This window comes from Cyrtonyx montezumae, unplaced genomic scaffold (genome assembly GCF_038088225.1).
Source record: "Cyrtonyx montezumae isolate F1298 unplaced genomic scaffold, pur_monq_1.0 scaffold_0, whole genome shotgun sequence".
Classification (NCBI taxonomy): domain Eukaryota; kingdom Metazoa; phylum Chordata; class Aves; order Galliformes; family Odontophoridae; genus Cyrtonyx; species Cyrtonyx montezumae.
Window position 1 is genome coordinate 55424365 of NW_027071824.1, and position 20941 is coordinate 55445305.

General features: G+C 38.8%; 1 protein-coding gene across 3 annotated transcripts in view; it reads left to right on the forward strand.

The window, feature by feature from the left end:
- The first annotated feature begins 7439 nt into the window (after window positions 1-7439).
- The window catches only part of ASCC3 (activating signal cointegrator 1 complex subunit 3), a 263322-nt gene continuing 249820 nt past the window's right edge, over window positions 7440-20941 (forward strand). For all 3 annotated transcript variants that reach the window (XM_065735653.1, XM_065735658.1, XM_065735666.1), the window contains exons 1-3: window positions 7440-7463; window positions 18960-19103; window positions 20757-20907. In XM_065735653.1, the coding sequence (XP_065591725.1) occupies window positions 19014-19103; window positions 20757-20907 (241 nt within the window). In that variant the 5' untranslated portion in view covers window positions 7440-7463; window positions 18960-19013. The remainder of the gene's footprint in view (window positions 7464-18959; window positions 19104-20756; window positions 20908-20941) is intronic.

Consider the following 20941-nt stretch of genomic DNA (forward strand, 5'->3'; position numbering starts at 1 on the left):
TGGGAAGCTGAATCCCGTAGTTTAACAGAAGTGAAGCTGCCACAGAATCATGTCCCCAGGTCCAACCAGTAGCATGGCTGAGAATGTATTCCCAGAAGGCACATGCATGCAGACCACACGTACTCAGATGTGCTTGTATAACAGACTCATAGAATGGTTTTAGATAGATAATTTTAAAGGTCACTTCCAGTTCCAACTTCCCTGCTACAGGCAGGGACACCTCCCACTAGACCAGGTTGCTCAAAGACCCATCCAGCCTGGCTCTGAATGCTTCCAGAGAGGGGATATCCACAACCTCTCTGGGCAACCTGTTCCAGTGTCTCATCACTTTCATAGTAAAGACTTTCATAGTAAAGAATTTTCTCCTAATATCTGGTCTAAATCTGCTCTCTTCCATTTTAAAGCATTTCCATTAAAAAAGCATTTAAAGATACACACGTATGCGTAAACATACATACATGCACACATAGACAGCTGGTGTCACTCAGCCCCATTAGGCTGCTGCCCTGCAAGGGGTCTGGGCAAGATCTTTTCTAAGTCTTCAGTTCAGATATCCCTGTCTGCTGCTTCCTCTCCATACTCCCTTCTGTGTGTGCAGGCAAGCTTTTTGCCACATAACCTGACAGAAAGATGTGAGCCCTGTAACAAAGAAGCATATTTTATTTTCATACCTCTCCATACAAACTAAGTATTAACATTTTAAATAACATCACTCTGTCAAAGGGTCTTTTCTGTTCAGTTCACATGACAACTGTTTCTAATACAAGTAATTGGTTCCCTGAATAGTCTTCAAAAGCATCAAGGGACATGATGATCACATCAAAAAGATAATCATACTTATTATGTGTATTAAAGGACATCTGGACAATTCTTATGAATCCATTAAAAGGCACAAAGAAATAATCTCAGCAGGAACATCTCAACATCTTTTTCAATAGAAGTACTTTTAAAAGTCTTTTGGCTAACATAATTCTCCTGAATAAATAGGTGAAAAGCTGTAGTGTTTCAGTAATACAGAAAGACTTACTACCCAAAACTCTATTTATTGATTACTTTCTGCCAACAGTCCTAAGTCAGAACTGAGCATATCAGATCCAGCAATTTACAAAGCACAAAGTACTACCTGTCTCTGACTTGGCCAGCTCAGCGTGCTCTAGTGCCCTCAAACAGCACCCTTCTAAGTGTTTCCCAGATACAATTTGTTTTCCCTTTTCATTCACAATTCCCTCTCCTATCTCTTGATGCTGAGAATTTGATAAATAATAAAATAATGTTATAGTGCCCTTTGTGTTTGTTGTATTTTCCATGGAAATAAATAGGAGGCGCTATTTTCAGTGCAACCTGCAGATATACCTATCCAAGCTCATAAAAATCTGCATTTGCTGGGGTGACTCACTGTCACTGTCACCACTGCTGAAATGCACCAGCCACTGCCTCACTGTGTTCACACCCACTGTTTGGCCTCCATCAATGGTCAGCAAGAAATGGTGGAATTCAATTTTTTTCCACATGGAAGAATCCAGTGTCACACCTTTACTTCATACACATTTCCATGTCAGACACAATGGTGCCCCTCAGCTGCACTCTGTAGCATGGCAACAAAATAAAATGGAACATTGGTAGGAAGATTCACCTTTTACTGCCATACCACAGACACCCGCCTCTGATGTTGTGGGCCAATGTAATAAAATAGGAGATACTACCTTCAGAGCAGCTCTCGTTTACTCCTGACTCAACTGTTTTAGACAGTCATCCATGATAAGGCAATTACCTCTGTTAGCATTTTTTTTTAACAGCAGTACTGGTGATTACTACATGGTTTGGAACAGGCTGAACAAGTGAAAGCAAACTTGTTGACTATCACTCCAGAACCGTGTTAAATTATGAAAATGTGTTGAATGTTTCTATATTCTATTGAAACCTGAGAAGCGATTAATGGTCTTGCATTTTAAAATAAATTCAAGAAATTTAATGGGTAATCATTGATGGTAACTATTAAAGAATAACAGTAAGGGTGACTTGTTAAGAAATTTACAGTAAGGGTGACGGAGTACTGGCACAGGCTGCCCAGAGAGGTTGTGGAGACTCCTTCTCTGGAGAGATTCAAGACTCGTCTGGATACTTACCTGAGTGACCCATGGCAGCATACTTGCTCTAGCAGCAGGGTTGGACTCAGTGATCTCAAGGTCCATTCCAACCCCTGCAATTCTGTGATTCTGTTCTCTAGCTGCATTGATATTCACTAGAGAAGGAATATCATGCTACTTAGTTAACCTTAAAAGCTCTGGACAAAATAAAAGATTGCTTTGAAAATTCACTGTGATAAAGAAGCACAAGTAGATATGAAATCACAATACATTCGTATCTAGTAGAAGATAATAACAATAAGATTGAAGCCACAGAGCAGCATAGAAGAAGAAGTAATAACTGGGATGATATATCCCCTTTCTATAGCCTGCATTACGTTAAAAAAGTCTCAGGTCTCAGAGAACAAATTTAAATTATGAATTTTTATGTAGCAGTGGCTACTACAGAAGTATTTTCTTATGATGCACTGTGTATTAAGTTTCAAGAATTCACAGGTGGCTCACAGTAACTGTATGAATTTCAAATGAAGTACTGAAGGCCATGGGAGCAAGATGACTGTAGAGAATCGTAGCTCATTTGAATGACAGCATGTCTGATGCACCAACTTTTGCTGGCATTGCATTCGTGGCCATCCACAATATGATTACTTTGTAATCACAGGCAATAGACATTCTGGATGCATCCTGAGGAAGCTGCATTATCCTTACATAATAATATTGATTTAAAATTCACACAATTTTGTAACAGTGGCATCTGCAGACAGCGGTTCAGCTCCAAACACATGCTACTCTCATCACAACAGAGATCAACAAGTCAAGTAGACCTGTCAGGTTTGTCAGACAATTTCAACAGAGCCTGCATTTGTTGTATTTTTTGGACAACAGTGATATTCTAAAGTTTTCTTCATGTCAGAATGACTAGTCTATGGCATTACTGAACCTGAAGCACACAGCAAGTAACTGAAAACTTCATGGTTCACATATTAACGTTAGTTTTGTTTTAGTTGTTAAAAACAAGTCAGTTGATTAGCCCAAGAATTACGATGCTTTTGCAGATAGCAATTCAAGTGTTATCAGGTAGTAGCACTCACAGTAAACAGAACCAAGCTGTTGAGCACCCACTGTTTTACATTCCAAAGACCCTATTTATCTTTTGCAGTGGAATTGCCAGGTTACAGCCTGACCCAGTAGTTGAGCACCGGGTGAGAAGGTGTAGCTAACACAGGGAGCTCAGGTGCAAGCAATGCACCCGAGTGACCAGGAGGTGGACTCTTGATCCGCCTCTCCTCACCCGCATTTAAGGGTTAGCAGCCAAGAGAACAGTAAGTCTATGTACAGAGGTTGTATTTCTCTTGGGCTGTTACCAGTTGTTGGAGGGGGGGAGCTAATTTTTCCTTGTAACTTTCTATTGTTCTGTAGTACCTGTGTCCTGATAGATGGTACTGCTATCACCTTTTTTCTGCACTGCTTTGAAAGCAGTGTTAATATACAGATAAAGTCAGGAATACAAGACATAGTAGAGAATTCACTCACATAAACTTGCACAGTATTTTTCAAGCTTAAAATCAGATGTCTCTTGCTTCCCAGGCTGTAACTTCAGGCCCACTTCAATGAAAACTTTTCTTTAAAATTCGTGTCAGAATTTTTTGCATGATCATTCTGAAAGGATTTGGTGTAAAAGACAGAGGTGTTCTTCCACCTTTTTAAGAGCATAACGAACTTTAGAAATGTTGTAAATTACTATTCTATATACTATTGAAATCTGCCAAAGATTTGGGCACAACACAAAATAGAACAAGGAGTTAGTTAAGGTGTGGATGCCAAAAGAATGACTTAAGAAGAAATGACAAGGAATTATTTCTGAATTCACCCCGTAACTTACATTTTTGTGTTAGTCCATAAGTAAGATGAATTTTCACCCTTGGTTAAGTCCTTTTAGCTAACTTTAGGTGTGACATTCATACGTGCACATCTATATGTGAGCTGGTCATTTGATGCTCACTTTTACTGATAACTGAGAAGCACAGGCACCCTTACAGTATGATTCTTTTGATTTTAGGATGAGATGGATGTAACTTTAGATGACTTCTCTGATTAGTGAGCAAATGCAGAAGATGAGCTCATACATAGAGTTCTGTATAGCAAACATGTAAGTTGTTCCAAGTCCAACATAAAGTCCTCTTTATGAATGTTTTTATGAATAGATTTTCATTTCATTACTTTTACATATACACTTTCAAATAATTAAAATAAAAATATAATCATATTATTTTTTCCTGGTGTGCTTAGGCATTAAGTCTACTTTAAGTTATCTGCATTGGATGAAGTTAGTTCCATGCAGTGTCTGGAACTTCTGGATCACAAAACAAACAAACAAAAAAATCTAGTGAGTAATCCCTTTATTATAAAACATCACCTTACTGTTACATTCAGGATTAATGTAATTGAGAGCATAGGCCACTTAAATTAAGTATTTGTTTAAAAAATAATTTTAAGTTTAGAACAGTAATAGAAATTATTATGTAGTTATTCAATTATTATGTACAACCTTTTCTTCATTTAAGGTCTTTGAAACCTAAGTCATAGTAAGGCTGTGATGTATTCCAATGTCTGCTGGGAAGTAAATGTCCTAAACAAGAAAAAAAAAATAACCAATCCCAAGGAGCTGAAAAAATGTGAATTTTCAACATTTCCAAAATGAGGAAACAAATGCAACCCAGTAATTTTTATTCTATTTTATTTTGCCATTAGAAAATGACTTCAGGTTTTGTACTGACATGAAAATGCAGGGTCCCAGAATTTGTCAGGTACTGTCTTAGCCTGAGTTACATTTATCCAGCAGTTGTTCATTGGTCATGCAAGCAACTAACACACAACTTGTTTATCTTATCCTTGGTAAATAGTACATATGGTAGACATCTAGCAAACTAAGGCAGTTGGTGAGTATGGAACAATAGTCATTTGTGTCAAGTGCGGCTGGGAATGTTGTTATGCTACTCTCAGACTTGATCTGGGAGTCAATGAGAAGGATGAACTTTGTGTTAAAACATACAAACAGAACTAGATTACAAGTTGAGAGGAAGAAGTTCCTTCTGGCAAAGAAACATGGAACATGGTCCTGAGGAAAGACCTCATGTTGCTGACAGCATCTTGTTAAACCCTTCCTTCATTCTTCTTGAGAGGGATGGATATGTCAACCTCAGGATCACATAATTGTAGGAGTTAGAAAGGATCTCTAGAGATCATCTAGTCCAATGCCTGTGTCAAATCAAGTTCCCTAAACCACGCTGTGTCCAGGTGGGTCTTGAACATCTCCAGAGAAGGAGACTTCACAACCTCTCTGGGCAGCCTGTTCTAGCGCACTGTTACCCTCACTGCGAAGAAGTTCAGATCCACATTTGTGTGGATCTAGAGGAACATCTGAAAGGTAACCATAACACAAAAGAAAAGGGTAGGTAGTAGGAAGGTTTTAGTTGCATTATCAAAGTTACTTTTCTTTTAGAATTTAACTCAGACAATTAGACTCTCAAACCAATAAAGTTTAATGGAATATTGGTGGCAAGATTCTACCTCTACTACCATACCACCACCATCTGCCTCCATCATCTTGGGCTGTAGCAGAAATGCTAAGTCATGGCTTGAAACAGTGATTGAGCACCTGGTGGGAAGACAGGGCTGACCCAGGGGAGCTCAGCTGCATTCAATGTACCTGAGTGACTGGAAGGGGTGGAGCTAGAATCTACCCCTTCTCAGAACTCATTTAAGGGCTGTCAGTGGAGGCAAGGGTATTTTGCTAGAGATCCCTCACTACCTGAGGCCTTCAGATAGTAAGCAGATGTTTTTTTCAGTTTGTTTCTGTGTACACAGTTGCAGCATTTGAGCATATCTGCACTTGCCGCAGTCTCAGACTTTGCTACTCTGCTATTGTTGCTGTGTTTTCCATTGCATTATAGTGTTGTACAGGCTAACATAATAAAAATATTGGAGATACTATTTTCAGAACAGCCCTTGTATATCTGTATTGACATTTGTTACAAAATGTTTGAACTACACTTTTTTTAGTATTTACAAATGGATGTATAAATGTGGGAAGTTTTGCTTCAGTTCCTTCTGTCTAAGGAAAAAAAACTTCCTGCTTTCATTGGGCAGGAAACTTGCTTTTATGTGATGTTTCAAGATGTCAGGAAAGAAGAACAGATCTGGTTTATGACAGCTTTCACTCACAAGTGAAAGTGATATGCTACTTACAGGAAAGTAATGTGCAGATGATTTAATCCTCGTTTTTAAAAAATAGCATCAGAATATACAAGCATTTCTAAAAAAAGATGAAAATAGCTTATTAGAGTAACTCATAAGAGGATTCTGAAGATGCTCTTCTCTTTTTAAATTACATATAACTTTGACTTGGGAATTTGTGCACTAGAAATGTAAGATATTTACACACATATTTACAAAATGCATGTGTTTACTTTGAGAATATAGTTGTAAAAAATTGGAACCCTTTGGCAATCAGGATCTATATACAAGAGATTTGTTCTAATGCTTAGTCTTTGTTAGTCCTGCAGAACCTCGTTAAGATGTTGTCTAACATGAAAACTGAACAGAGCTGGTAGAAGCTGGGTTTATCCAGCATTTGTAGTGAAACACTACAAGTGACCTAGAAAAACCTCAACCGGTTCCACGTGGCTATCTATGAAAACATCTGATTCCTCTGAATTTCGTGCATTTCATTTTTAGGAAGGGATAACTATATTTTGGGTAGCACATTTTTTGACACTATACAAATAAACACAGGAAAACAGCTGTGTGAGTTAGAGCCTTATAGATGAAAGCAGCTCAGTGATCTTCGTGCAAATATAAATGCACTCTCAACGAAGACACGCAGTTTTTATGGTGACAGCTTTTTTCCTTCAAGTCGGTTTCATCCGAAAGCTGTCTCACATTTCTCGTTTTACCTTCCCGCTCTCTCGCTTCACTGTGTAGCCGCCGGCCGATTCCACAAGGTCACAGCAGAGCGGATAAGGCGTGAGGCGACCGAGAGCACAGCACACGCATCGCTCTGAGCTTGGGCTGCGAAGCAGAAAGCGCGGAGTGACGGCGCTCAACGAGAGCACACAGGGAAGAGCCCCGGAAACGCTCATCGCGGTGAGTAACGAGGTACTGAGGTAGACTGTGTGGGAGCGTGGCCACAAAACCAGCCGGGGAGCTGCCTTCATGCGAGCACAATCATCAGGAAACCGCCCAATGAAGCGGCCACGCCGAGCTGGGACACGACGAGAGAGCGCAGTCCACCTCCTCGCCCCGCCTGCTCGCTTTACGGCAGTGTCGCGCCTCGTCGGTTCTTTGCGGCAGCGAAACCGGCAAGCCGGAAAGCAGGTGCGCGGGCGGGGGTCGGGAGGATGCGTGGGGAGGGCGGCAATGGAGGCTTTGTTGTTCGCAGCTGGCGGCCGAGATTTACTCTTCTTCCGCAGTGTTAACGGCCGGGCCGCTGCTGGTGAGGCCAGGCATTGTCTTTCCCCGTGTCTTTTCCGGCCGGGGGCTGTACAGTGGGGTTCGCCGTGAGGGGTGGGCGTGGGCCTCCAGGCCTGGAGTGGTTGAGCTGCTGCTGGCTCGACCTGCTCTTGGCAAGCGTGTGTTGGGGTGTAAGCTACCCTTCCGTGGGCAGAGAATAAACTCTAACCCCTTCCTTGTTCTGGTGTCGTTGTCACCCGAGTTTGCTTAGTGAGGCTGGAATAAGAAGCTTGCTGCCAAGGGGAAGCCAGCGGTGGTGTTGGATGGGTCTGAATACTTTTAAGTACTTATTATCAGTATTAATAAACTCAGAGCAGTAGAAGTGAATGAAAAACAAACAGCAAAACCTGTGATCTTGAGGAGTGTTTTCAGGTACTATGTGACTCCATGTGGCTGGTAATGTAAACTGCCTGCTTAGCTTCCAAAATAGGTAACTGTAGTATCGTACAGGTTATCACTCAGGTGTTTCAGGAGAGTATATTGTGTTGGCATTCAAAGAACATTTCGAGCTTTTGGAAGCCCCGAATCTTCAATATACTTGTTTTTAATATACTAACATTTGTACAGCCCCCTTTCAGTCTTCAGGCCTTTTAAAGAACTGACTATGAAACAGAACTATTGAAATAGAACCAACAGTCTTCTGCAGAGTTCTGAACGTGCCTATTGCACTGTTTTACTTTTTCATTACCTTTACTTTTGGAGTCAGAGCTGAGTCATAGTTTTGACTTCTTAGTGTAGCAGAAAAACTGTTAGAAATTTCAGCAGAGGACGAAACACTTACTAACTTGGTAGTTTCCATATATTTATTTATTTTTGAAAAAAAAAAAATCAGGCTGACCAGCTGTTAGTTTTGATGCAAGCTGTCTTTGATCAGAAGAATACATTGTGTCAGTGAGCTCCTGAATTCAAGTAAGCTCGCTGCTTTTTAGCAGGCACTGTTACAAAATAATTTCCTTTACATCAGAGCTGTTTCTGATGATGAAAGAATTTACACCATCCGAGATCTAGATATGTAGGTATATGGAGGAACTCTTTCCCATTCATGTGGTAATGCTGACAGAAGCTCACATAGTTCATCAATACTTTGTCATGGGACAAAGCATTCATAAAATTCTTAATGAATTGTGTATATTAGTTTACTTGTTAGACCTGGTTATTTTTTTTTTTTCTGGAAGCTCCTCCCAGTACCTTAAGTAATCTGCATTTGCAGGATCTTTCCTATGAGGTTATGTCTCCTAGATGGCTGGTCATTTTTGTTATCCTCCGCTGTGCCTTTTTACACAGATGTGTATTTCTAGAAACTGGATGCATAATAAAGATAACAATAGAGTCTCTTGATATTGACTAGTGCAAGGGATTTTCTTCCAGTTGACTTTTTAGTAACAATTGATGAAGTTGATATTGGACACTTTCTACCTACATGATCTTTATTGAATTAAATTATGTTTTGATGCATAAAGAAAGAAGAAAAAACAAGCCCTACTGTCTAGTTTGGATGTACCTAATGACCAAATGATCTCTAATATGTTGCTAAAAGTTTGTTAGAAAAGTGGTAGATGGAGTTTGAGCTAAGAGAGGGAAATAATGGCTGGGCCAACCAAAAAATCCCTCACCATCAACAAGCAAACATAGTAGGAAAGCAAAAGCATCACTGTATCTTTCAGCAGTCAGTGATTTAAGTAAGTGATGAGCTGCCTTTAAGCTGTTGGGTTCAATAGCTACAAAGCTAGCTGACTTTATCTAATCCTTTCTTGAGCTTTTAGTCTTTTTGGCATCTTGTGACAATGAATTCACAGATTTAATTAGGTTCTGCATAGGAAAGACATTCCATTTGATACTGTTTTCAGTATAATATTCAACTTTTTCATGCATCTTCTCATCCTAACTTATATATAAGGATATATAAATATTCTTAAAATAGTCAGTCATTCTGTATTTACTCATTCCCTCTTTTTGAATGCCTTATCACACCATAAAAATGAGCAGTTTTGTGTTTACTGGAAGTCCAAATCCCTACAGGGATGTACAGTTGGAGCATTCTTTATGCTTATCACTCCTTTGACAAGTTGGATCTCCTTTATCTGCACAAAGCACTGATAATTGATACTTGTATTGGGTCTGGCTGGGCTAAGGCTTACTTTTATTATGGCCATAGCATGTTGTGGCTAATAGAGTCGATAGTGCACCAGTGTTATGACTATTATTAGCACTGCATCAAGGCTTTCTTTTTCCTATTCTGCCTACCCAGTGAATAGGCTGGGAGTGAGTGGAAGTTAGGTGCTGTGTAGTTTCACATTCAGTGTAAAAAGTGAGATTGGAGGAGTTGGTTTCTAAGGTGTCCCAGTTTGGGAGCTGGAAAGGAAGTAGTCTGCCTATGAGATGTGATTAGAGATGTCGTTATTTCTTTTCTTCATAAGTTATCTCTTTTTTTTTCGTTCTTTTCCTACCATCCTACAAGAGTAGGGACTGAGCAAGCGGCTGTGTGGGTGCTTGACTGCTGGCTGTGGCAAAACAGCACAATGTTTAGTGCAGGTGCTTGAAAATGTGACTAAGGAAAGAAGTAGCTTTCTCTGGTTCTGCGATAACAATGCTTACTGTGATGGGAAAAATTTCTGTGCTGTCCTTTACTTGAGGTTATTCTAAGCACACAACAGAGAAGTGTTCTCTGTTCTTGCTGGGAAGATAATACTTGGTGCTGTGCAAATGCTGTGCAAATGCTGTGCAACAGTACCAAAGTACTGCTGTGTTGCTTATCATTGTTCTAGCCATGAGTGCAAAGCATAGCACCACAGTGCTGCACAGGCTGCAGTGAAGGCTCATCCAGCCAGATCATGGACTTACTGTGAAGTTCTAAAGGAGGATTGTATAAGAAAGGGAAAATAACTGGATAGGAGGGCCCCAAAATATTGTTTATAACTTAAGGAAAGATAATACACAGTAAGGATTACAAGCTTGGTGGTTTCTGGCCCTAATATTTTGAATATATATGGCTCTGAAATGTTAAAGTGAAGAACTTAGCTCTTCCTTATGTATTACTGACTTTGCTAAATATTACAGGCAGAAAACTTCACAACCCACTGACTGGCACCTACCAGTGCCCAACTGAAAACTTCTTGCTTCTCTCTGCTGCCTCTGTAGTATGAATTATGTCATTTACTTGTTAATATGGCATTTTTGTTTATAGGGAGTCTTCAAAATAAAAATCTTTAAATCTGAACATCATTTATGTATTTGTCATGCTAAATATTAGTGAAAGTTCAGCAACTTTTAATTATGAAATAGGGGAATCTTGACTAATGTAGGTATTTCTTAGCTTAAGGTACAGTTTGTTTAAAACGCTGACAGATTTTACATAGTTCTAACAGAAGACAGCTGCATGTGAGCCTGTCAAAAATGTTACCATTGGAAACAGCTTTAGCCTCACTGTGTTACTAAAGGCATTATGGAGGTATTTTCTTTTTCACTAGATTAGACAAGAATGTGTTTTGTTTTTTTCTCTATTTTTTTTTCATGAAACAGGCATACATTTTTAATGTTTTTAAGAATTGTAATAGATATTATTTTGGTCCTGCCACTGTAGGAAACCATATAGGTGTGTTTCTCAAAGTATCTTGCCATGTGTATTGCTAATTCTACAGGCAGTCAGCCCAGAAAGAGTTGTCAGCAGCTTTAGGTTTGATTTTTAGTTTGCAAGCACTATAATATTACATGATCATAGTAGTCTTTTTTTCCCCTGTAATTCCATATTTTTAATTGTAATAATAAAGAAGTTTCAAATAGGTATTTAATGATCAGAAAATGATAGCTTTCTAAAGAGCTGTTTCAAGTACCTCCTTGGTATGCGAGCTCTTGGAGAAGATGATGGACTCTGTTTCAATTAGAAGTTCCTGGGAACTGAGAGTCTGGCAGCTGGGTACTTTGATTAAACAAAAAAAAACTTTAGGAGGAATATTAGAAAATTTGTGAGGTACTGTGATGCTTAAATCTGTTTATACTTGGAAGAATTTACATATTGATGTACTGATGTAGGACTTAAACAAAGCAGCTTAGTGAGTAACATTCAGGGTATGCTTATCTGGTCTGTGACATTTATTTAGGGTCTTCTGAGCACATTTAGAATTAGAACAGTTGTTGCAGAGGTGAAGTGAACAGAATGCAGTTTTCAGCTTGCAATTGCTGCTAACTTTAGGAAGATATTTACTGTTACTTTGTAATGAAGTATGCATGTGATTGTGGTATCCCAGTGACAACTGTCATTGTTGGGAAGGCTTGCCTTTCTCAGACGGTTTGGTCTGGAGGTATGGTTACTGAAGTTAATATCTGAGAGTTTTCCTGAAGCTCTACCATAACTTTCTTCTCTTCTATTAAAAAATGAAACAAGTAGAGAAAGAATGATCCAAACACTACTAAAAATAGGAAACAAATTACACAGTATTACTTGCACTATTTTAATAAAATTAATGCTTTGGCATGGACAATTGTTTACTTTTGTTTATATGTAATGGCTTACTTTTTTCGTATTTGTGTACTCTTTGTTACAACTTTTGATAAAAATTATGGTCATCACAAAAGATGGTGGAAATAGAGTGAACAAATTTGTAGATGATAGTTCTGGGAATTTTTCATTTAGTGATAGCTGAAGTTGGTCTACTACATGACACTTTTTTTTTTAACTTAAAAGCTGCAAATTTTACAGCATTTCTTGGAAGTGTTCTCAGAAACTGTGTATTTCAGTTTTGAAAAAATAATTGTGTAGTTCACTTAATTACTTTAACGTACTTGAGGATTTTTTGCCCATGTTACTACCAATTTTATTGATGAAATTGCTGAAAACAAAGATTTAATATTCACTGAAAATGAGCAGCTCTGCTTCAGTGCTTTTGTAGAACAATTGTTCTTAAAGATTAAATGTTCATCTTGGTCTCAGCTGTACTGTGCTTGTACAACTACTGCGAGTTGTCTGCTAGGTGCAGTGATTTTATTAACCATAACTAATTGCTGCAGAAGTGCTCGACAAGGACTCATGATATATGGTAAGGCAGTTAATTCAGAATTGGCATCCTGTCTTTCCAAGTGATGTGAACTTTTCCAATGGCTTTTCTATGAGATTAGAGTTCATTTTACACCATGGTGAATATAGCATGAATTTTGTGATCCAATTCTGATGAAGCTAATGATATGTGCCACTTACAAGTCATTGCAGTTATTAGACATCTTTTGATAATGAATTCAGCAATGTATAGAATAGCAGTGTCGTAAGGCACCAGAGACAGAATTATGTAACCAACTTGCTTGTAATGACTCTTATGGTTCCAGAGCTGCTTTGAATCTTTTGAATCTTCACATCCGTATTCCATTACTTCTTGTTGCTGTGTGACACATGGTAGCACAGGGGCAGTCTGGCAGAGTGGTTTCTGACATGGAAGTGCATATGAAGATGTCATTGAATTTCTCCATGAAAAAAAACCCTGCATCAACATTTACTGAATGTATGTGGAGATCAAACAGTTGATGTGAGCACCATGGGGCAGTGGGTGTTCTGTTTCAGAAGTGATGACAGCAATGGTGGGTCATGTCCCTGTTGCACATTTTCACAGGCATGGTATGTGGACTCTTGTTCATTGCTGGCAAAAATGCATAGCTAATGGGAGTGACTATGTTGACAAAGTGTTTTGTAGCTGAGAATTTCCTCCATCAGGAAATCTTACTGTTGTATTTTCCTTGGAAATAAATACGACGCATTATTTTTGGAGGAGCTCTTCCAGTGTTTGTTTCAGAAGACACTTCCCCATGGTTAAATTGATATTTTTTTATTCATCTTGTCAAATGAATCTCAAAAATGTATTTTTCATGCCTGTAAGATTTTCAACACCATTGTAGGTGGACTTGCCTACATAGCCAGAACAATTTCAATTATTTTTTTTTTTGTCTTTCAGGTCAGTTTATCAAAATTACAAGTGATACTGTACATACATATGCAACAATGTGAGTTCTCTTTAATTTGTGTAGGGATGCATTAGCTGTATGGCCATTCTTTTTCTATACCTGGGAAAAAGATCAGTGCCTCAAGGATGCCTATGCTAGATGTCTTATTTTTTGTCTCATAGGAACATAGCTTTCTTAAAACTCATGGCAACTAGTGCGTGGTTATATGTCTCTTTACAACAATTTTCCATGTTTTTCCATAATGCTTTCCCATAATGTTTTGATTTTTAGCTCTGCCCTGCTTCAGAAACTTTCTCCAAATTGTATTTGGAATCTCATGGTTTGGGTAAATGTGCACTAAGGGAGCAATCAGGCTCATACTGACTCCATTGTAAGCTGAATATTAATGTACAGGCACTCCTAGGGATTGCTGTCTTGTTTTTTTTTATTTATTTATTTTACTGAAACCCTTCTTAAATGCTGAAAAATTTATATATGTACTTTTCTTAGAGGGAAAGCTTTGTACTTCCTTAAAAAAAAATACTTGGAGGAGATGCTCTCCCTTCAGAATTATTCAGTTCCAACCTTGAGGACTAATGAAAATGTACTTTGAAGGAGATCTGAGTTATGGAGGATAATAATGGCACTGAATGAATAATAAGCTACCAGTTACTTTGAACTGGACTGTAATATAGTATTTAGGGCATTTGTTTAATTGTCAATAAATTCGGTAAGTGATTCAGGTGCTTGAGCACACAGCTGTCCTCAGTTTAAGAACTTTGTGTAACCTTGTGTCCAGCTGCTCTTTCAGAGAGTGTGAAGGTTTCATGAGTCATGCTGGCCCGAAGGAATACCTTTGTGGTAATTGTCTCAAATGCCAGTAGACACTCTGCTTAGGGATTAAATCCCACCCAGGTGTCTGTCATAAGCAAACCTTGAATCATCAGCATGGTTCAGGCACAAATCAGAGGCAGGCAAATCTGCTTGTGGTGGGGATGCTGGAACTTGCTGATGCTTGGGGTCCCTTTGATTTCAAGTCATTCTATGGCTTTGTAATAATACAAGTGTACAGGTGTCCTCATTGTTTTGATTGCTTTTTTCAGCTGTCATTTGTTGTCTTAGCTTCTTTTTATAGAAATTATTCCACTATGACATGTGAGAAAGTGCTGTTTTATCCATGTACTATTTGGTTTGTAGCAACCTGCTATTAATTTCTGATGTCTAATGCCTTATTTAATTACTCCAGTAATCAGTAATAACTTCTGATTGTCTAAATGAGTTTAGACAGACAGCAAGGAATTTGCTTGTAGTTTGAATTTTGTATGGGAACTGACAAATCATGGCCTGAACCACTGATTGGTCACCTGAGGTGAGCACCGAGTCAGCCACGGGGCCACAGGTGAAGGTGATATACCTGTGTGATTGGAAGGGGTGGAGCCTGGCTCCACCTCTCCCAAACCCCATTTAAGGGCTGACCACCACCAGGGAAGGGTCTCTTCTTGGAGATCCCTCCCATGTGGAGTCCTCTGTGAGCCTTGTCATCATAAAGGTGAGCCATCTTCTATTTTGTATTATTTGTATCCTATCTATATAGAGCTACTCAAAATATACCATCATCTATACTATTTCTTTGCGAAGTACCATCCTTGGGAGTTATTTACCTCACAAATTTATAGGCAGAGTAAACAAAATCTGCTAAAATATCTTAACATTCCTTAAAAATTTTAAACAAGATAACTGCTGTGAGCTTTTGAGGGCTGTGTACCAAGCCCAGTACTGGGTGCTACAGAAGTTGGTACTTCAGCATAGCCTGACTACCGATTTTTGCTTGTGGTTCTGTTAATGCTATGTTATTCCATCATTTCTAAGTAAGGAAAGATTTATTTACAACTTGAAAATAAAGGTGTGCCATTTGAGCAATCCCCTTTTCTTAGCCCTACAGGGGAGCTGTCTACTTAAAACATTTTAATATTTCTTTATTTTTTTATATCTATTGGACCATGTTGTTTGTAGCATTTTAGTGGAGAATGGGACGAGATGGTTCTGTTATTTGCTTACAGAAAAAAACATAAGGCCAGAAGTGAGAGGAAAACTTAGTGTAAAAATACAGGATGAAAAAATCCAGTAATGATGTGTACCTTTGTAATAGTGGTAACAATGTTTTTAAATTTAATGAAGGGAAGACCTGCTGAGATCCATGCTGACCATTAGGCTTCTCTTCAAACAATAAAATGTGAATGGTTTTGTACTTGAATTCTGTTTTAGTTGAGTATAACCTGCTTTTATATTTTACTTTTCCACACAAAAAGTTTCAATGTTAAACTCTCATTTTCTTCTAAAAAGAGAAGTGAAGCAAGCTTTAAAAAAATATTCTCTCTCCACAACAGTTTACAAAGGTGAATGTTGTTTTTCTTGCTTTACAAACAGAAATTTAGTGGCAAGACAAGTTTGTTTTAAATGAGGGTGGAAATGTTTGCAAATACCTAGCACTTAAAAAAAGAAAAATAATAATAAAAAAAAATTGGCAGAATGTGCCTGAGTAGTCCTTACTTGGTAGTAAAACCTGACTTTTTTTTTTTTTTTTTTTACTGTGCTGAGGTTTGCTCTCTGTGCCAGCAACAGGGCCCTAGGAAATGGCATGGAGCTGAATCAGGGGTTAGGGGCAGGTTCTTCACCACAGGGCCATGGGAATGAAACAGACTGCCCAGCAAAGTAGGCATGGCCCCGAGCTGCAGGAATTCAGGAAGCCTTGACTGGGTCAGTGCTCTCAGCCGCAGGGTTTGAATTCTTTCTGGTACTGAGGGGAGCCAGGAGTTGGATTTGATGATCCTTATTTGCAAACCAGCAGGATCATTTGATACAGATGTATAACGTAAAACTGTAGGCCAACCGGTTTACTTCTGCCAAATCAGAAGGAATTTGTTAACCTTATGGTAGCTGCAAGAAGACAAGCAGTAGCTGATATAATCTGAAAGCAGTTGTCTCTATCAGTATGCTCTGTTTAAAGAAAGATAACCTACAATTTATTTTTTTAATGTAAATTTATATTGTGTGTCAGATGGCCACAGCATTTTTGACCTGGTATTTACAGCTGCCTCTAATGTTATGGAATGATACTTTAAGTTCATATCCTTGTTTTTGCATCTATTCTGTTTTCTAATTGTGGATTTGGTTCCCTTGTAAGGCAGTTTACATTGCCCTTGAGAAGTTGTGCATTGCATACAAGTGCTGGAGTTAGCCTTGGGGTGGAGGTACAGAAATGCTGGGTATCTGCACTGTCAGGTGAGCCAGTTCAGACTGCACAACCACATGATGAATGAGGTTGGAAGGTACCTCTAGAGATCATTTAGTGCAACCCTTGCTCAGGCAAGACCTTGTACAGCAGGTTGCCCAGGACCATTTCCAGGCTGTTTTTGAATATCTGCAAGGAGAGGCAGGCTCCGTAAAGCAAGTTTTGAAAGCACTTGTGTGTGTAGGGCATAATTTATAAACACAAGCTCAACTGTAGTGCTTCTGAGCTGGATCTGACTGTTTGGTAAAGTCTGTGCTCTGGGAGACAGGTCCTTATTTGTCCTCTAGGATTCCAGGTGTTTTATTTTAGAAAGTATTAAGAACTCAGTTTGTAAAGGAGGAAGGAGCACACTTCCAAAGCCACTCTCTAAACAAACAGAACTGATGGAGAAGCTTTGTATCTCCTGAATGTGTGTATGAAATGTGAACTTTTTAAAAATCGGATTCAGACTTTCTTAAATTACATGCTATTTCAGAAAGGGTAATTAAATTAGTATCCAATAATATAATTGTGATATTCTTATTGTAAAGGACCATAATTCTACAGAAAAAGATATTTGAGTATAGGTAGAAAATAAATAGGCAAAATATCTTCAGCAACTAATGGCAATGCTTTTGCTGGAGCAGTGTGATTTATCTTTTTTGTTGGGTAGAGATAGATTCCCTCAGATTTCAAACACTAGTTGTCTGCTTTGATTGTGCTTATGGTGATGACAGTGTGTTTTCACTAGGAGCTGTGCTATTATGATGTGACATGTCATATATTAACTGAATATCTCAAAAGGCTCAGTTGTTTTTATGTCTGCTTCTATGCTTGAATTTGAATGTCCTCTCTACCCACTTAAAAGACTTGTTTGTTTTCTTTGTTATTGTGATTTTTTAAAATGTGTTATCTTCACATTTTGTAGCTTTATTATTATTATAGCATTTCTCTTGAGTATATCAGCTGTTGTGATAGCTTTTTCCAAAAAGCAACTTCGTGTTAGGTTGGAAAGCAAAGATGCATGACAAGGCGGTGACATTTCTCTGGCTGTGATTGGAACACTGGTTTGCTTTTGTGCTATATTGCAGTGTTGATAGCTAAAATACAAATGAGGTCATTAGATGAAAAAATAGAAAATGTTAATGATAATTGGATTAAAGCAAGGAGTTTTGTGCAGTGTGTGAACGTTCAAAATTGTTTTAGTAACTTTTTAAGTGATTAGATTTCTGGGTGGCTGATGGTCTTCAGGCATGCTAAGAATGATGCAGGTCATTAAATTTGTAATGGTATCATTAATTGTTTCAAGAATAATCTAATCTGTCTATTTGCTACCACTAGAAATTGTAGCTGTGCATTAGAATTCATTGAACAATTTAACTCTGGGCACCTTTCAAAATAAGCAACTTTGAGAATAGTTTCTGTAAAAGGCTTGGCATGATTACAAGTTCAGTGGGAAAACAGATGTGTTTTGCTGTATCGATATTTCCTATGCAAAGCAGGCTCATAAGAATGTGCAGAAGTAGGCTGCAGTTCTGGAGAGTGCGGTGCTCTGTGTGACAGTTTGTGTGCAGCTGTGAGAGAAAACATCCTAAGGCATTCTCTTGTTGGTTTTCTGTTAGCACTTTTTTTTCCTTTTTCTCTTATAATAGTTCACTGGTACACATCCTTTTTTTCCCTGCCTTAATTTTCTTTGCTTACTTTGTTGTTTAGAAATTGTTAAGCAGTTGCCAAAAAGGATGTCCCTGTACCAGAGCTGCAGGCTGTTAATGACCCAAAAACCATCAGTTCATGCTGGTTCAGGGGAAACCTTCAAGCAGGTGGTAATTGCTTACTGCTGTTTGCAGCCAAGTTCAGTTGCCTACATTTCAATATAATCCTCTTGTGTTAGCAGTGTTAAAGGAATAACTGCTGCTGTGCTAATAACTTTAGGGAATAGAGAGAAGAAGGGCATGCTGAGTAACCGCCTTGTGTTTTGACTACTGTCTGTGACTGCCACCTCCCTGTCTTGAATCTTGCTTAAAATGTTTTTGAGTGAGATTTTTAATTTCTTTAGTCACGTTTTCTGCCAAGTTCTATTTGCTCAAAAAAGTCTTTCAAGTTTCTGATGTGAATTTGTGTTTGTAGCTTAACAAAGCCATGTTATTTCTTTTGTTTTCATCTAGGTGCTTGAACTGGGATTTAATTTTTTATCCTATGGATCAATGAATGAGTAACAGATGGCCTTGCCACGTCTTACAGGCGCTCTACGCTCCTTTTCAAATGTCACTAAGCATGATGATTATAGTGAAGAATTAGCTGATTTAACGGTAAATATCTTTTTTCTTAAATTATAACTGTTAGTATATAGAGTAAGTATTTGTGGTGTTTAGAATAAAGTTAGCAATGCTGAATTTAGGTACTTTTTTTTTCCCCTCAAGGTATGCATTAAAGTAATGAAAATGTTATGGGAACCTGTAATGTGAAATGAAGTTGGAATCCAGGGAGGTTGTAAGTAGAGGCTTTTTAAAGAAAACAAACATCGCTCCTGTGTTCAGGAAGGAGCCCAGGGAACTACAGGCTGGTCAGCATCACCTCAATCTCTGTGAAGGGGATGAAACAGCTTATCCTGGACACTGTCTTTTGGCACACAAAGGAGAAGAAATAATCAGTAGTCAGCATGGTTTCACCAAGGGGAAGTCATTCTTAACCAACTTGATAAGCTTCTTTAATGAAATCACCAGATGAGATATGGATATTGTCTTCCTGGACTTCAGTGAGGCTTTGATACTGCCTCTCATAAGATCCTTATAAAGAAGCTACTGAAGTATGGGCTGAGCGAGAAGACAGGATTGCAAATGGGCTGAGTGGCCAGGCTTAGAGAGCAGTGGTCAGTGGCACAAAGTCTAAGGAAAGCCAGTAAAGAATGGAGTGCCCCAGGGGTCGATGCTGGATCCAGTCCTCCTTAAGGTCTTCATGGATGACTGGATAGATGGCAACCTCAGTAAATCTGCAGGTGACTTGAAATGGGGAGTATGAAAACATGGTACAGGCTACCTTACTGAAAAGCAGCTCTGCGGAAAAGGATCTGGGGTTCCTGGAAGAGACTGAGGTGAACATGAGTCAGCAGCGTGGCCTTGCTGATAAGAATACTAACAGTATTCTTGACTGCATTAGACAAAGTATTGCCAGCAGGCCAAGGGAGGTGATCCTTCCCCTCTGCTTACCAGTGGTGAAGCCCCATCTTGAGTTCTGTGTCCTGTTCTGGCCACCTCAGTAGAAGAGAGACATGTACATGCTGCCGGGTCCAGCTTATGGCCACCAAGATTATCAAGGGACTGGAGCATTGGGAGAGGCTGAGGGAGCTGAAGTCCTGGGATAACTCATCAATGTCTATAAATGCCTGAAGGGAAGATGTGAAGAGGGCGTAGCCAGACTTTGTTCAGTGGTGTCCCCAAACAAGAGGCACAGTGGGCACAAACTGGAGCACAAGAAATTTCCTCTGTGCAACAGGAAGCACTTCTGTACTGTGATGGAGCAGTGGCATGGATTGCCCAGAGAAGCTGGGAAGTCTCCCTGTAGATCTTGAAAAGCTGCCTGGACACGGGCATGGGCACTCTGCTCTGGGTGTCCCTGATCAAGCATGTGTTATACCTGGTGAACCCAGAGGTCCCTTCCAAGCTCAACTATTCTGTGATACTCTCTCTTTAGAAGTTACGACAGTTTTTAGCTTTCTATGGAGTTTTCCCTTGGAAAGGGACGTAGCAGCCTGCGTGTATCTTTCTCATTCCTGACACGCAAGTGTGTAAAGAATAGGTAAAAGAGAAATGAATTGCTGTTGTTAGAAAATACTGATTGAATGCAGTTGGAAAGTTTTTTCAGTCAAGTTGTTTTTGTCATTGTTATGGTTCATTTTGCTTGTTTTAAAGTAACCACTCTATATACATTTGAAATAAAAATATTCAAATATTTTGCTTTTTCAGATAAAAAGAATAAAACAACAAGAACAATTACTGAAGTCTGATCTTACTTGGAAGAAGATAATAAAATTTGTTGATGATAATTTAGACAAAAAAGAATACCAAACTGTAAACGGTGATTTGAAAACTATATTACAAGCAGCAAAACAGATAGGTAGGTTTTAATTCTCCAATTATTCAGCAACTGA